At 44.2% G+C, this 17,911-nt stretch overlaps 1 protein-coding gene across 7 annotated transcripts in view; it reads right to left on the bottom strand.

The window, feature by feature from the left end:
* The window catches only part of DNAJC10 (DnaJ heat shock protein family (Hsp40) member C10), a 280,936-nt gene that overhangs the window by 56,623 nt on the left and 206,402 nt on the right, over nucleotides 1-17,911 (bottom strand). For all 7 annotated transcript variants that reach the window (XM_078782635.1, XM_078782634.1, XM_078782636.1 and 4 more), the window contains exons 15-18: nucleotides 14,617-14,733; nucleotides 14,390-14,491; nucleotides 8,077-8,232; nucleotides 1,701-1,837 (exon numbers count right to left, since the gene is read on the bottom strand). In XM_078782635.1, the coding sequence (XP_078638761.1) occupies nucleotides 1,701-1,837; nucleotides 8,077-8,232; nucleotides 14,390-14,491; nucleotides 14,617-14,733 (512 nt within the window). The remainder of the gene's footprint in view (nucleotides 1-1,700; nucleotides 1,838-8,076; nucleotides 8,233-14,389; nucleotides 14,492-14,616; nucleotides 14,734-17,911) is intronic.

Here is a 17,911-nt window from a genome sequence, read left to right on the forward strand (position 1 = left end):
TGATCATTACTATGAGTGCTGCTTCTGATCAGTTATTAACTATGATGATCATTACTATCAGTGCTGCTTCTGATCAGTTATTAACTATGATGATCATTACGATGAGTGCTGCTTCTGATCAGTTATTAACTATGATGATCATTACTATGAGTGCTGCTTCTGATCAGTTATTAACTATGATCATTACTATGAGTGCTGCTTCTGATCAGTTATTAACTATGATCATTACTATGAGTGCTGCTTCTGATAAGTTATTAACTATGATGATCATTACTATGAGTGCTGCTTCTGATAAGTTATTAACTATGATGATCATTACTATGAGTGCTGCTTCTGATCAGTTATTAACTATGATGATCATTACTATGAGTGCTGCTTCTGATCAGTTATTAACTATGATGATCATCACTATGAGTGCTGCTTCTGATCAGTTATTAACTATGATGATCATTACTATGAGTGCTGCTTCTGATCAATTATTAACTATGATGATCATTACTATTAGTGCTGCTTCTGATCAGTTATTAACTATGATGATCATTACTATGAGTGCTGCTTCTGATCAGTTATTAACTATGATGATCATTACTATGAGTGCTGCTTCTGATCAGTTATTAACTATGATGATCATCACGATGAGTGCTGCTTCTGATCAGTTCTTAACTATGATCATTACTATGAGTGCTGCTTCTGATCAGTTATTAACTATGATGTTCATTACTATGAGTGCTGCTTCTGATCAGTTATTAACTATGATCATTACTATGAGTGCTGCTTCTGATCAGTTATTTATTAACTATGATGATCATGACTATGAGTGCTGCTTCTGATCAGTTATTAACTTTGATGATCATTACTTTGAGTGCTGCTTCTGATCAGTTATTAACTATGATGACCATTACGATGAGTGCTGCTGCACCTCCTCCTTTAGAATATTTTAATGATAATTATGACGTCATAGGTCACGTGGTACAGGCACCAACTTGGAAAAACCGAAAAACATTGCATGCACTTCTATATCTCCCAAACCGCTCCACAGAAAAAATCGAAACGTGGCGCAATGTAATGGATGGGGAATAAGTGTTGTTAATGATGACGTCATTGGTGGCTTAATTATGATGTCATAATTCTACAAGTACAACGCTTTTTCCCATCAGTTTGATATTTCTTCAGTGTGATCTACGCAACAATTATATTCGAGAATGTAAATGTTTCATGTCATCGGTCACGTGGTCTGGCAGCCATATTAGATCAAAGAAAAAAACCCTTTAAAAAAAAACAGATAAGTTGGCTCGCACCAAGTTGACTGCGTGGGTCAGTATTCAATGAATACCATCTAGTTATTCCTTGGTTTCCGAGAGTTAAAATGTCCACCCAAGTTATTTTTCTATGTAGGTCCTGTAACACATACAAAAAAGCAAATTCTCCATACATCAATTTTCTGCGGGGATATAGGTCGAGCCCGGAGTATTGCGTTTGTCAGTACCTGTAATGACATCACTCTGAATTTACCTGTAGAATCGCTTCACTGGAAAAATAGTCTGAAAGTAAATGTGTTTCAAACTGATGACGTATCGTTTTTTGAGTCCTAAAACTAATCCAGTTGTCAAATTGGACAGATGGTGCATTTTCTGCTATCAGTTTCCTATGATGTCTGCAAAGCAAACTTGAAAGCGGACATTGTGCCCCATAAAACATACTGAAATCTGTTGGCTCCATGACTCGTGGAATCTGGGAAAATACGGATCTCGGGAAAGGAATGTATTCCTTGCCCATGGCAGAAGCGATTGTATTTCTGGCAATCCACGCTGCCCACGTGTACAAAGCCTGATAGCATCTGTTGGAAGTACAAAGAGGGCAGGGAGCGGCAAGACAAACACATGAGCTAAGTCAAAAATGCCTCCTGCTTACTATATTTTTGCAGGCCTCAAGATCCCTGAAAACTTGGTCAAAAATACAACTCTAATTTTTTTTCTAGCATTACATGGACATCTATTAGGGTCATCCCAAAAGTTGTCACTTCACCAATGCACAGTAACATTAAATCAGTGATAAACTTTAATCAGGTAACATTATTTCTTTCAAGAATATTTATCATCTCTGCAGATAACGTATTGCCAGGAGTTCTTCATAAAGGGGAACCCAAACGCAATTTGTTTCCCTGAAAACCATTGAAAATCCGTAATCACTGTGTAATTTGAAGGGAAAAAATTTTGAATTATTTTTGCCAATCAGAAAGTGTCGAAAAAAGCCCCTGAGTGTCGATTTATAATTTCGCCAGTGACGTCACAATCATAACCCACCTTGAACCTAACGGCGGTTTACATACAGAAACAGTGCAGGTCGACCTCGGATTATCATACTGATTTCACCGTCATGAGCAATTCTGAAGGTTATCGATATGTTGAAACTGATCAGTGGGATTTTGAAGAAACTTTTGGAGGCAGAATTAGTGATGGAAACGCATTCGAAGGAATTACGAAGCCTTATTGTTTCGAGCGTCGTGTGAGCAATTCAGACGAACATGACAATGGAGGAGTTAGTCGTGTAGATGCAAACGCAGGTCAAACGATCACTACAGATTGGTAGGTTTTGTTTTTCTGTTCAATTGAATGTTCATCAGTGGTTTTGTATTAACTGAAAAATCAGTTATATTACTCCAGAAACAAGACCGGAAGTCTAACAGCGGCGTAGCCGGGCTTGTAAAATATTATAAAACACAAACACGTATTATTAGCTTTTTAAACATATACATATTCAAACATATTTTAAACATATTAGTCGCTAATGCGGCGTATAACATTAAACAAAGAAATTTGGAGGAATCCAGACATCCGTGAAGTAAGTTTTACTTACAGAACTGAGGGAAGATCGACTGTAATCTATATTATACCCCATAAGGGTTGGGTATGTACCGTTTTGTCAGGGTATGTACCGTCAGGTTTCAGGGTATGTTGGGTATGTACCATCAGATGCTTTCGATATTTGATGATCATTTTAACAATCGGTTTGTTTGTGTTTCAGACTGAATGAAAATCGTAAAGGTAGAGCATGGCGATTGTGATATATGACAGGTTCGACGATATGTTCGGCATGAACGAAATTGGAATCAAAATGGCGATGTGCGGAGAGTCAGCCGCAGCACAGCCGTAATGACATCAGATGTAATCACATCACCCTGTCATGTGACCAGATCCTCAGCTCTGAATGGTATACGTTTGAGGGGATATACATCCATACATACATACATACATAGACGGCTTTGCCCTATGGGTTGCAACGTAAAAATACAACACGGCACAGAACGGGCATGGCACAGAGCGGGCACGGTGCACGACGCATGACGGGCATGACGGGCATGACGCAGGACGAGCACGGCACGGGACAGGCACGGCACGGCACGGGACGGGACGGGCACGGCACTGGACGGGACGGGCACGGCACAGAAAGGACACGGCACAGAAAGGACACGGCACAGAACGGACACGGCACAGAAAGGACACGGCACAGAACGGACACGGCACAGAACGGACACGGCACAGAACGGACACGGCACAGAACGGACACGACACAGAACGGACACGACACAGAACGGACACGACACAGAACGGACACGACACAGAACGGACACGACACAGAACGGACACGACACAGAACGGACACGACACAGAACGGACACGACACAGAACGGACACGACACAGAACGGACACGACACAGAACGGACACGACACAGAACGGACACGACACAGAACGGACACGACACAGAACGGACACGACACAGAACGGACACGACACAGAACGGACACGACACAGAACGGACACGACACAGAACGGACACGACACAGAACGGACACGACACAGAACGGACACGACACAGAACGGACACGACACAGAACGGACACGACACAGAACGGACACGACACAGAACGGACACGACACAGAACGGACACGACACAGAACGGACACGACACAGAACGGACACGACACAGAACGGACACGACACAGAACGGACACGACACAGAACGGACACGACACAGAACGGACACGACACAGAACGGACACGACACAGAACGGACACGACACAGAACGGACACGACACAGAACGGACACGACACAGAACGGACACGACACAGAACGGACACGACACAGAACGGACACGACACAGAACGGACACGACACAGAACGGACACGACACAGAACGGACACGACACAGAACGGACACGACACAGAACGGACACGACACAGAACGGACACGACACAGAACGGACACGACACAGAACGGACACGACACAGAACGGACACGACACAGAACGGACACGACACAGAACGGACACGACACAGAACGGACACGACACAGAACGGACACGACACAGAACGGACACGACACAGAACGGACACGACACAGAACGGACACGACACAGAACGGACACGACACAGAACGGACACGACACAGAACGGACACGACACAGAACGGACACGACACAGAACGGACACGACACAGAACGGACACGACACAGAACGGACACGACACAGAACGGATACGAAACAGAACGGACACCACCCAAGCACACTTGGACACAGCCAACAAAATTGGTGACAAATGCTTTGGCCCATCATCACAGGCTGAACATCATAGCATCACAGGATGACAGGCTTTGTCCAGTATGTTACAGGATTGTCGTGTTTCATACTTACCCAGGAAACCATTTGTGTATGTGGTCATGCTGTGTCCATGCCATGTCAATGTCTCACCCCAGTGGAGGGGTAGTGGAGGGGGTGGGGGTGTGTGGTGGTGGTGACGTGAGATTGGTCGCCGGCAGGCCAACACAAGTGTTTGTTTCACCACTCAAATCGCCCGTGTACATGTGCTGGTAGCTTGGTAGCCATGGTGTTGCAGTTTTGAGCGAAGGCTGTTTCTTCTGCTTAATGGTGGGAGTGATGTCTTCTCTCAATCTTAGCAGATAACTTCAAGATCTAGACATCTCTATTGTTTCATAACAGTGCTCTGTAAAATGTTCCGAGCACAAAAGGAACATTTTGTAGGCCCAATCCACACTTGTATATTTCGGACAAACCTCGTCCAATTTCTGGCAAACTTAGGGTCTTTCGGCCATTGGTGTAGCACAAAACCATCTTGGTTTGTATTACTTCAACGTTCAAGGATCATCTCTTCTGGATATGATTATGCTCTTCTTCTTTCCAATCGGTTCATCTGATCATTTCCTCGTTAAATTGGACATCTCTCTGGCCGTTCTCAGAAAGCCTCTTCAGGGTCGACGAGTCTGGCATTTCACTCAGGCCAAATGGCATGCTCTTCAAGCAGCGATCAATCATCTAGACTGGTCTCCCATCTCTACTGCCTCTGACATCAAGTCTTCCTGGAAATTCTTCCAAAGTAGACTTCCGCTTCCGGTTCTGCCGGCCTGGTGGTGTTCTTCCAAGCTCTCCACATCATCAAAGTTAAGTATTTTTCCTGTTTGTGTTTTTGTCAAAATTGTACTGTATATTTTACTGTGTATGTGTCTACTGTGTGTTTATAGCAAGAACTCGGTTGTAAAGCGTGCATACCTGTGTGGAATCGTCGTTTAGTTTTTGCCAGGTTAACCAAACAACAAAAAAACCATCTTGATATAATTTCCTTCTCTCCTCGTGGCTTCCCTTCTCCCGACTGCGTGTTTTACCCCACCCGTTTTCTCTCCTTGTTCAGCACCATCTCTTATATTCACACATCCAAAACCTTCATCTTTTCTACCCCCGTTAATTCACCCCAGATCCACTTTTTTGAAATACCGACTTATTTACTTGAAGTCCTGGCAGTGTCCATGTGTTTTATACCTCTCCCACCCCTCCCCACTCCCCCTCCCCCCAATCCCTCTCCCTGCCACAGATCTCCCAATGTCCCTGTTCTCTACTGTTGTACTTGTGTGCTTCCCTCTCTCTCCCTATGTTGTCTCCCGCTCCCTTTATTAAATGTTTTATGTGTCCGTTTATGTTTTTCGGCATTAATGTTAGCTCTTACACGAGCCTCAATCTTGTATACAAAAAAAAGAAAAAGAAAAAAATTAGTAAACTGCTCTCTCTCATGCACAGATTTATCCCATCTCGTCTTCAGTTGTCATACCATTCCTCCCGTCCATGGTACACCGAGTCTTGTGGTGAGGCTGTTGCCCAGAAACAATTTGCCTTTGCCTCATGGAAGAATCCAACTGAAGGCAATCTCAGGTCCTTACACAATATCTCTCTACTCTCAAGACTGAACTCTCAAACCTGTCTCCCTCCTCCAAATACTGGTGGCATCTGGTCAAATCTGTTTCTGGTGTTTGTTCTCCCTCAATCCCCTACCTTACCTCAAACGGATAAACAGCCGACATCACACGTGACAAAGCTGAATGCCTCAACTCTGCGTATGCCTGAAAATCTTGTGTCCCAAACCCATGTCTCTATGTACCCACCTTACCAATTCGTACCCAACTGCTCCTGGATTCTGTGTCCTTCTCTCCCGACAAGGTGGAGGAGTTTTTGTCAATCCTCGACACTGATCATGCAACTGGACAAGACGGCATCAGCCCATGGGTCCTAAAATCCTGCTCTGTGGCTCTTTCACATCCTCTCTCTATTCTCTTCACCCTCTCTTTTTCTCAAGGTCATCTGCCATCAGTTTGGAAATCAACCAACATTACCGTTTTACACAAAAGGTGCAAAAACAGATCCTTGCAACACTCCACCGATCTGGGCTCTATGGCAGAGTGGCCAGACGGAAGCCTCTCCTCAGTGAAAGACACATGAAAGCCCACTTGGAGTTTGCAAAAAAGCACATAAAGGACTCTGACTGTGAGAAACAAGATTCTGTGGTCTGAAGAAACCAAGATTGAACGATTTGGCTTCCGTCTGGCCACTCTGCCATAAAGCCCAGATCGGTGGAGTGTTGCAGTGATGGTTGTCCTTCTGGAAGTTTCTCCCATCTCCACACAGGATCTCTGGAGCTCAGCCAGAGGGACCATCGGGTTCTTGGTCACCTCTTACCAAGGGCCTTCTCCCCCGATTGCTCAGTTTGGCCAGGCGGCCCCAGCTCTAGGAAGAGTCCTGGTTGTTCCAAACTTCTTCCATTTACGAATTATGGAGGCCACTGTACTCTTGGGAACCTTCAATGCAGCAGAGATTTTTTTGTAGGCTTCCCCAGACCTGTGCCTCGACACAATCCTGTCTCTGAGCTCTGCAGGCAGTTCCTTCAACCTCATGGCTTGGTTTTTGCTCTGATATGCATTGTCAGCTGTGAGACCTTATATAGACAGGTGTGTGCCTTTCCAAATCATGTCCAATCAATTGAATTTACCACAGGTGGACTCCAATCAAGGTGTAGAAACATCTCAAAGATGATCAAGAGAAATGGGAGGCACCTGAGCTAAATTTCAAGTGTCATAGCAAAGGGTATGAATACTTATGTCAAAGTGATATTTCTGTTTTTTCTTTTTAATAAATTTGCAAAACTTTCTAAAATCCTGTTTTCTCTTTGTCATTATGGGGTATTGAGTGCAGATTGATGAGGGAAAAAATGAATTTAAACGATTTCAGCATAAGGCTGCAACATAACAAAATGTGAAAAAAGTGAAGGGGTCTGAATACTTTCTGAATGCACTGTATGTGTGTGTATGTGTGTGTGTGTGTGTGTGTGTGTGTGTGTGTATGTGTATGCATAAGTATGTATGTGTATGTGAGTTTAGGGGTCATTGACAACATATTTCGCACCCATAAGTAGCGGGTAATACTCGCATCATTAAATAATGAAATGGTATCCATGTAATGAGATCACCTAAAAAATGTGATCACCTAAAAAAATTTGCTGAATAAAATGTACTAGTGAGAACAAAACTTTTGGTATGACCCCCAATATTGTAAAGTCACAATTGCTGCATAATTAAAAGTGAAAAAATAAAAAAGCAATCACCAACCCTGCCATATCTGACAGAAACAACATCCCAAGAGAACATTGAATTAAATAATGTCTCCTCTACCAGCCCTCAATTTCCGATACTGCCCCTTGGTTCCTCCTTTTGTTTTGCCACCAGAGGCCTTACCCTTGCCATGCGTTTCCACTCCGGCATGAGTTCCCGGCATGGCTGGCACCATGGAGCATAGAAATCTACTGCCCAAATGTCACCAGGCCGACGACGATGCACAAGTGCTTCAAAGGAACCGGGCTCCAACGTCACCACCGTCGGGGCCACCAGGTCCTGCATCAGAAGAGATCAATGCTTGTTATCCTAACACTGATAGGGCCACAGGTCCTGCATCAGTACAGAGAAATGCTTGTTATCCTAACACTGATAGGGCGGGCCACCAGGTCCTGCATCAGTAGAGATAAATGCTTGTTATCCTAACATTGATAGGGCCACCAGGTCCTGCATCAGCACAGATAAATGCTTGTTATCCTAATACTGATAGGGCCACAGGTCCTGCATCAGTACAGATAAATGCTTGTTATACTAACACTGATAGGGCCACCAGGTCCTGCATCAGCAGAGATAAATCTATTTATATAAAGCAGTAAAGTATGTTTGTTTGTTTGTTTGTCCTCTTATAACTCGAGAACTACTCATCGCAGAGCAAAACCAAAGGAATATTCGGAATCAATACGTCTCAGAGCAACTACAGCACACCTTAAAATGTAAAAAAAACTTCGCCGCGTTTTTAAATTATGACGTCATCAGCGTATTTCGGAACGTTAATTTTTCAACTTCATATTCGGAATCAGTACGTCCCAGAGAAACTTCGTAACGTTAATTTTTCAACTTCATCCGATTGACATGGGACCAACGGCTTGTGACAGAGTGAAACATACATGCTACACTTATTTGACGACAATGACGTCGGACTTCCGGGTTCTGAATGCGGGACCAATGCCATTTGACAGGGAATAAAAAATAAATGCGACATTCAATTGACGACAATGACTTCCGACTTGACTCACCCCTCCCCCTCCCCTCCCCCCTCCACCCACCCCTTCTCCGCCCGGCCTGCCCCCTCCCCCTTTTCCCCCTACCCCTTAACCGGACTGATCTCTCCATACAGGTTGCTTCTGACAAACCAGACGTAATCTCCTCAACATAAACTTTCCTCCTTCAAGATGTCTCCGATTCCTTAATATCTTTTCCTGGTTACTCCCTCCTCCGGTATGATAGACCTGAGCCTCCACCGGGTGGTGGGGTTGCTATATTTATCAAAAACTCTCTTCCTCACTTTCCTTGCACTGCCCTCTCTCCACCTCACCCCCAGGAGTACCTCTGGCTATGGCTTCCCCTTCGCTCCCACCTTTTGTTCATATGTGTTCTGTGCCGTCCTCCAAACAGTGATGACTCCATCTACATCTTGCTGTCTGACAACATGGACCAACTTCTATCTACTCATCCCAACTCTCTCTTCCTCATATGTGGTGATTTCAATTGTCATCATGCCAGTTGGCTGGGTGTGGGTACCTCTTTATCCAGCCATGGCTCCTCAGCAAATGACTTATGCGACTCATTGGGACTGACACAATCTGTCAATTTCCCGTCCAGGATATCAGTCAACGGAGGATCTTCTCTTCCAGACTTGGGGTTATGACAAACTTCCCTGCAAATGTCTGCTGTTCTTCTTCTTCTCCAATCGGTTCTCCTGATCATTTCCTTGTTAAAGTGGATATCTCTCTGGCCACTCCCAGAGAGCCTCCTCAGCGTCGACGAGTCTGGCATTTCACTCAGGCCGACTGGCACGGTCTTCAAGCAGCATCATCTGGATTGGTCTCCCATCTCCACTGCCTCTGACATAAACTCATCCTGGGAATTCTTCCAAGGTAAACTGATCTCTCTCATGCACAGATTTATGCCATCTCGTCTTCAGTTGTCATACCCTTCCTCCCGTCCATGGTACACGGAATCTTGTGGTGAGGCAGTTGCCCTGAAACAACTTGCCCTCACCTCCTGGAAGGCAAATCCAATGGAAGGCAATCTCATTTCATTTCACAAAGCCCGGAACAAGTGTGTGTCTACCCTCAGGAGAGCCAGGAAACACTATCGCTATACTCTCAAGACTGAACTCTCAAACTGTCTCCCTCTTCCAATTCCTGGTGGCATCTGGTCAAATCTGTTTCTGGTGTTTGTTCCCCTTTCCATCCCCTCCCTTACTTCAAATGGCTACACAATTGACACCGCACGTGAAAAAGCAGAATGGCTAAACTCTGTTTGCCTCAAAATCTTGTGTCCCAGTCCCATCTCTCTATGTACCCACCATACCCAGTCAAACCCAGCTGCTCCTGGACTCTGTGTCCTTCTCTCCTGACAAGGTGGAGAAGTTTCTGTCAAACCTCGACTCTGATTCTGCAACTGGACCAGACGGCATCAGCCCAACGGGTCCTAAAATCCTGCTCTGCCGCTCTGTCACACCCTCTCTCTGTTCTCTTCACCCTCTCTTTTGCTCAAGGTCATCTACCATCAGCTTGGAAATCAGCCAACATTCCCACTTTACACAGAAAAGGTGCAAAACAGATCCTTGCAACTACAGACCAATCAGCCTGCTCCCAATTATCAGCAGAGTCATGGATTCAATCATCACTTTGGATACCAAATCCTTCCTCTTCTCCAATGGCTTGATCTCTGATCTTAAATTTGGATTCAGACCAGGTCATTCTACTCTGGACATGCTGCTTCTGCTGTCTCAACAATGGATGGAGGTCCTCAAGGCCAAACAGGAAATCAGAGCTGTCTCCCTTGACATATCACGTGCCTTCGATACGGTCTGGCACCCCGCTCTGCTCACCAAACTCTCCTCCTATGGTATCCATGGAAATCTCCACACATGGCTTGCGGACTTCCTCCCTGGTAGTAGTCAACGTGTGGCCCTGAATTGATTTCTCTCTTCTCCCCTTCCTATTCAGGCTGGAGTTCCCCAAGGTAGTGTTCTGAGCCCTGTGCTTTTTGTGGTCTTCATCAATGATCTCTCCGACTCTCTTGAAAATCCTCTCTATCTCTTTACTGATGACTCCACTCTCTGCCGCTCCATACCTCATCCCTCAGATCAGCAGTCTGCAGTCTCCTCACTCTCTGCAGACCTTGACAAAATCAGAGACTGGTCAAACAAGTGGAACATGTCTTTCAATCCTGACAAATCTCACACTTTCACTTCGTCTCTCCCTAAACACCATCAGGAAAACCCACCCATCTACTTTCTCAAAAATCCTCTCCAAGAAGTTCTGTCACTGAAGCTTTTGGGTCTCACTATCTGCCATGATCTTTCCTGGGAAAACCACATTTCCAAGCTGCCCTCCAAAGCCAGTCGCCGACTGGGCATCCTCCGTCGTGCGAAGTCCTTCCTTGGCACACCTGAGATCCTCACCATTTACAAGGCTTTCATCTGTAGCTCAATGGAGTACTGCTCTCCCCTCTGGGCCGGTGCTCCTGCCTCACACCTAGCTCGGCTTGACGCTGAAGAAATCAAAGCTTTCATAATCATTGGAATCTCCTGCGATGAAGCTGATTCTGAGGGCCTTTCACTCTCTCATTGCAGGCAGGTTTGTGGTCTTTCTGTCTTCTACCGACTCCTCTCTGGCCTAGCCCCCCCAGCCCTGTCTGTGCTCTGTCCCCCAAATATTCCTACAGGACACACAAGAACTGCCAGCAACCCTCTTCTGGTGAAATTGCCAAAATCAAGACTCTTTGCTCACCTTCATTCCTTCCTTCCTCTTTTCTCTGGAACAAACTACCTCACTCTCTTCAATCCCACTCCTCCCTGCAGGTCTTTAAAACAGCTGTTCACCACCACCTCTTATCTTCCCCCATCCAAACCTTCATCTTATCTACCCCCGTTAATTCACCCCAGATCCACTTTTTTGAAATACCGACTTCTTTCCTGGAAGTCCTTGCAGTGTCCATGTATTTTATACCTCTCCCACCCTCCTCCCCCTTCCCATGCCTCCTCCCCCCAAGCCCTCTCCCTCACACAGATCTCCCGATGTCCCGGTTTTCCAGTACTTGTGTGCTTCCCTCTCTCTCCCCATCTTGTCTCTCGCTCCCTTTATTCTATGTTTTTTATGTCTTTAACAGAAACATTCCTCCTTCAAGATGTCTCTGATTCCTTAGTATCTCTCCCTGGTTACTCCCTCCTCCGGTATGATCGACCTCAGCCTCGTCTTGGTAGCGGAGTTACATTGCACATTTAAAAAACTCACTTGTGCACTCTACCCCAGCCCTCTCCCTTCCACAGCTCTCCCGATGTCCCTGTTCTCTACTGTTGTTGTGCTTCCCTCTCTCTCTCTCTCCCTCGTCCCCCGCTCCCTTTATTATGTTCGATGTGTTAGCTCTTCCACAAGCCTCGACTTGGTAGACAAAAAAAGGTGAAATTTCATATTATTGCTACATACTCAACAAATTTGGATTTGAGGAAAAAATATGAATCCAAGGCAAGAGTACAAAAGGTCAGCTATTATTTTCTTAGTATTTCTAGAAATATATGTTTTACCATTGTGGAACAATAGCACTTTTTACGACGAGTCCCCTCATTTTAGGTGAGTATAAGTATTGGAACAGATCAACTTCAAGTAAATTATAGTAGTTCAACAAATTCATTTACAAATTTCTGTCTCCAGATTTTTATCTTTACATTTAATTTAGTTGTAGGTTACACAAGTTGGACGTCTTGATATATTTTTGGGGTCATGACCTCTTTGTCAAGTAAAGGTTTGTAGAACGATCTCAAACAATTCAGGAACCCATACACAAGAACAAACTACATCCGTTCTCAACAAAGAAGGCTTCCTTGAAACAGAAGGCCCTGGTTGCAACATTATAATACGATTGTGCTTCGTCCTCCAGATTGTGCATTGCATGCCAATCCTGTGAGGGTAATCTTCAAGAGTTTCCTAACATGAAAATCAATTGTGCCCTTCCTCCCTCCCCCCCCCCCCATGAAAACCAGCCGTGCCCCCCCCCCCCAAAGAAAACCAGCCATGCCCACTCTCCCCTACCCTTATCCCACCCCCCCCCCCCCCAAAAAATCAGTAAATTACATTGCCTCCTCCTTTAGCCCACCAAAAACAAAAGCACTATATATTTTCATACCCTGACTAGGTGTGATGTGATGTCCTTCTTCTCCGAGAAAGGCAAGATGTCTGTCTGGAACATGTGACGTGCATTTCCAGATGTCACAGATGTTTTTCTGACACTGGCAGAAGCTCTAACACTTGTTCCAGCTAACAGCATGCCACAAATCACGAATATAACTGTTTGTGCTCCTTTGGTGCGATAGAACCAGTGTAACGTGCAAGATGAACGGAGCGATGAGACTTCTGTTCTCTAGAAAATCACGAGCCCTTGAGAACATCCAACCTACAGAGGTAGCTCTCAAACAGCATGTACTGTGTACCGTCTACACGGAAGGACATGTATGGGGGGCAGGCAGTGCAAAGAATTGGAAAGTTACCTCATCCTTCAGATTGGGGTTGGGAAAGAAAAAACAGGTCTCCATTGAAACCATAGTGCACAACTGTTGGCCAAGCTCAACAAATGTGGTGATACACCGCAACTGTAAAAAGGTGGCTGTGCAGGTGCTGCGACACTAATCTGAAGTGCACCGCTCTCTGTTACCGTGAAGGAAAGTCATCAGGATCGAGACGACATGCGCTCGTTATAAAAGTTTGCAATCTAATAGATAGTACTGACATTGTATATTTCACAATGTGACCACATGTCAAAAACCAAATTTGTCATCGATGCACACATGGGTCATGTGTTGTAGACCCAAGATTATTGAAACTTGACTGACAGTGGTAAAATGTCAACACATGTATACATATTACTGTTACATGCTTAATGTCAAGTCTTGAAATGCAAGCGGAACAATTCTTGTCGTAATAAAATCGTTTCTATCGTAAATTTCTCTCCATAGCAATCGTATTGTGCAACAAAACAACAACTCTTTGTTCAGGCCGTTCAGGGCACAAACTGCCATGCCAAGGCAGAATTATACATTACTTCCTGCCACGGCCACCAGGAGGTGCTGATCATTTGGATCAATATCTGAAAATGTTCAGCTTTAGTGAAACTATACATTATGTATGCCTAGTTTCATGCTTTTAAATCAAAGTGCACGATTGAGTGAAAATGTTGTGTCAGCCGCCCCACAACGAGCAACTATGCAGCCTCTGAGATAAGGGAATCAGAATCAAGGTGACGTTTACGCAAACACTAGCATATGCTGTGAAAGACAAGCTTATTGAACTTGTCAGAAAACAAAACCAAACACATTATCACACATTTTCAAATGTCAATCAAATGGTTGATTGGATAGAAACCATAAACCATGTAGACAAGCAAAGAAAAAGAAAAAAAAAGAAAAAGGTTTTCTTAGGTAATAAAATACCTGAACAAATTCAAGGATGTACTGGGCACTGTGTTGTCCATCGTACACATGGACACTGCTCTGGTTGAATACGAGTGTGGTGGGATATGCTTCAATATTGTGCTGGAACATAGCACAAGGTCATCAGAACAGAGCAATCGGTGCCCTCTAAAACACCTACAAGGGGAACATTAAAGCAAAATTAACGAGGAAAAAAAACCGGAAACGTTTGTTCAACTTCATCTCACCAAGTTACAGATGTCCATGTGAATGGTGCAATCGACCGTGCCAAATCTAAGCTGCCCGGTCAGCTGCTTGGAGGCTTTCCGCAATTCTGGCAACAAGGCGCGGCATGGAGGACACCACTGAAACAAGCAAGTTCCAAAAGTACATCGATTATTGTGGCCCATCACGGCAGGAGGGTGAATCACATGTAGACTTTCGATTGGTGAGGTGTGCAAAGCAAAATAAAGAAAATACAAGCATCGGCAGGTGCAGAAATCATTCTGCCCATCGTACGTGAATCACACCCATCCATCATTACATCACCCAATCAATCATCATTCAGTTAGGCAGTGCTCTTGATTCAGAAAATCTCAAATTATCTCATGAAGAAAGAACAGGTAACAAAGTCTAAATACAGTAAAATCACAAAAAGGTAATTTTAAGAGAAATGGGGAGTTCAAGGAACACATTACCCCACGCAGTCTTGAGAAACAAGGACATGGCTGGGTTCTGTGAGTGGAAAATTTCATTGCTCGTCATGATGCAAAATGCCACAATAGTTTGGTCAAATACTGCTAAATGGAAGTTTTTAAAGTGCTGAAAAGATTCAATTGAAACAAAATAAAGATTTTATAGGTGGAAGAAAAAAATTCACAAATTAACCGCAGTTGATGCAGCATCTTTTACACCACCTTATTTTAAAAGTTACAGTCGTGGCCAAAAATATTGGCACTGTTGCACTTTTTCCAAACAACTCACAATTTTCTCTAAAAATAAGTTGAAATTGACAAAAGTATTTGGTCTCCACAATTCTTTATTTCACTGTTAATATTACAGAACCTTTGTTTTTGATTCAGAACTTAATATATCCTTTTAAATCAGAAAATAAAAAGAAATGGCATTGGCAAAATTATTGACATCCTAGACTTAATATTTGGTAGCACAGACTTTGGACAAAATAACGAGTAAAGAGCTTCCTCTAGCCATGAATGAGCTTCCTACACCTCGCTACTGGCAGTTTGGCCCACTCTTCTTGAACAAACTGCTCCGGTTCTCCCAGATTTGAAGGGTGCCCTCTCCCAACTGCTGTTTTCAGATCTCCCCACAAGTGTTCAATGAGATTTAGATCTGGACTCGTTGCAGGCCACTTCAGAACAGTTCAGAGTTTTGTCTTGAACCATTCATGGGTGCTTTTTGAAGTCTGTTTGGGGTCATTGTCCTGCTGCAAGACCAATGACCTTCGACGGAGACCCAGATTTCCGACACAAGGTTGAACATTGCGCTCCAAAATGCCTTTGTGATCTCCTGATTTCATGATGCCATACACACATTCAAGGTACCCAGTGCCAGAGGCAGCACAGCAACCCCAAAACATCACTGAACCTCCTCCATGTTTGACTGTAGGGATGGTGTTCTTTTCTTTGAAAGCTTCATTTTGTTTTCTGTAAACATAGTGATGATGTGCTTTATGACAAAGCTCTAATTTGGTCTTATCTGTCCACACGACATTCTCCCAGAAGGATTTTGGCTTGTTCAGGTGTGTTTTGGAAAACTGCAGTCAGGCTTTCTTAAGTCACTCTCTCAGAAGTGGGGTCCTCCTGGGTCTCCTACGATAGAATCCCCTCACATTGAGTTGGCCACGGACGGTGCGAGTTGAAACTGTCGTACCTTGTGTCTGAAGGTTAGCTTGAATCTGTTTGGCAGTTGATCGAGGTTCTTTCTCCACCATTCAAACAATCCTTCGCTGCAATCTTCGATCAAGTTTTCTCTTGTGGCCACGTCCAGGGAGGTTGGCTCCAGTGCCATGGGCCTTAAACGTCCTGATAACATTGCATACGGTGGACACAGGAACATCTAGGTCTCTGGAGATGGACTTGTACCCTTGAGATTGTCCATGCTTAGCTACAATGTTGTGTCTGACCTCCTCAGACAATTCTGTGGTTTTCTTTCTTTTCTCCATGCCCATTGCATTACACACAGTGACACAAAACAGCAGAATAACTCCTTTTCTCGATTCAAACAGGTTGAATGAGTGATTTTTATATTGCAGGCACCTGCCACTCACCACAGGTGAGTTCATTTCCAAAAGTAAAGGACAATCACCTGCTTGAAATCTAATTATTTCCAACAACTTCTAAAAGGTGCCAATAATATTGTCTGGGCCATTTTAGGATTTCTGTGTGGAATAAGCTAAGATTTAGTAAGTTTTCAGCATTTTATGTTTTGTTCCACTGAAAACCAAAGAAATACATTTGTGGATACAAAAAGATTTTTTAATTTCAACAATTTTCTGGAAGAAATGGTCCATTATTTGAAAAAGGTGCATGGGTGCCAATATTTTTGGCCACGACTGTAGATAACAACTATCGGGGATGTCTCTTCATGGTGGTTGCACCCCCCAACGCAAGTCGGGGTAATATAATAATCTTCCCTGCAGCCCGGATTCATCAGGGCAGCGCGGTCATGGTCAGAGTGCCTATCAGTCCCCATGGGCCAGCCCTTTCCATCTTGTTTGTCTCTGTTTCTCTTTCTAATGCTGTCATGCCCTGACTTCGTGAAGGCAGGGGTACACCATTCTGGATGTGGGGGATATCTTGGTAGCTCCTGCGAGATTTATCGGCTGTCTCCGTGCCGCAAGCTTGTTTGAGAGAACTGCCCAGGGCTATACAACAACAACAACACATTAAATTAGTTAGTCGTGCCTGTTGTTTGTGTCCTTTAGGACGTCCTTAAAAACAGCAAGTTTCCTGTTTGGAATGATTTTAAATTTTGTTTGTTGCCTGACGAGCAAAGTAAAATAATAATAATAATAATAATAATAATAATAATAATAATAATAATAATAATAAAGAAGATTGCACCCGTGTCCGAAGGAAGCGGTGCAGTTGGCAGAATGTGTGCAATCCATGCAAGTTATAGGATTTCAATATGCTGACAACTTGCGAATTTCCCTTTAGAAATCATTTGAATCCTCTAGAATTACACTTTAGAACCCTTTAGAATTAAACATGGTGGGTGAGAAAGGCGATTTTGAAGGAGTGAATGGGGGAAGGATGGACCCCTTCACGAATACCCGGGGAGGGTAGTTTAAAAGTAGGCAGATGGAGTAGGAAAATTTGGTTGGATATTGACATCCCCCCCCATGACGATCATGGTTCATTGTTTGAGGCAATGTTTTTATGGCCGGATACCCTTCCTGATGCCAACCCTTGGTCACACTCTTACGATGCGCAGGGATATGGTGTACCGATTCAAAATCGGGGTACACACCGTGATCATTCATCCCAGCAAGCTGGTACTCAATTTGCCGACCTCGGA

The sequence above is a fragment of the Myxine glutinosa genome, chromosome 7, assembly GCF_964187855.1.
Source record: "Myxine glutinosa chromosome 7, kmMyxGlut1.1, whole genome shotgun sequence".
In the NCBI taxonomy this organism is placed as follows: domain Eukaryota; kingdom Metazoa; phylum Chordata; class Myxini; order Myxiniformes; family Myxinidae; genus Myxine; species Myxine glutinosa.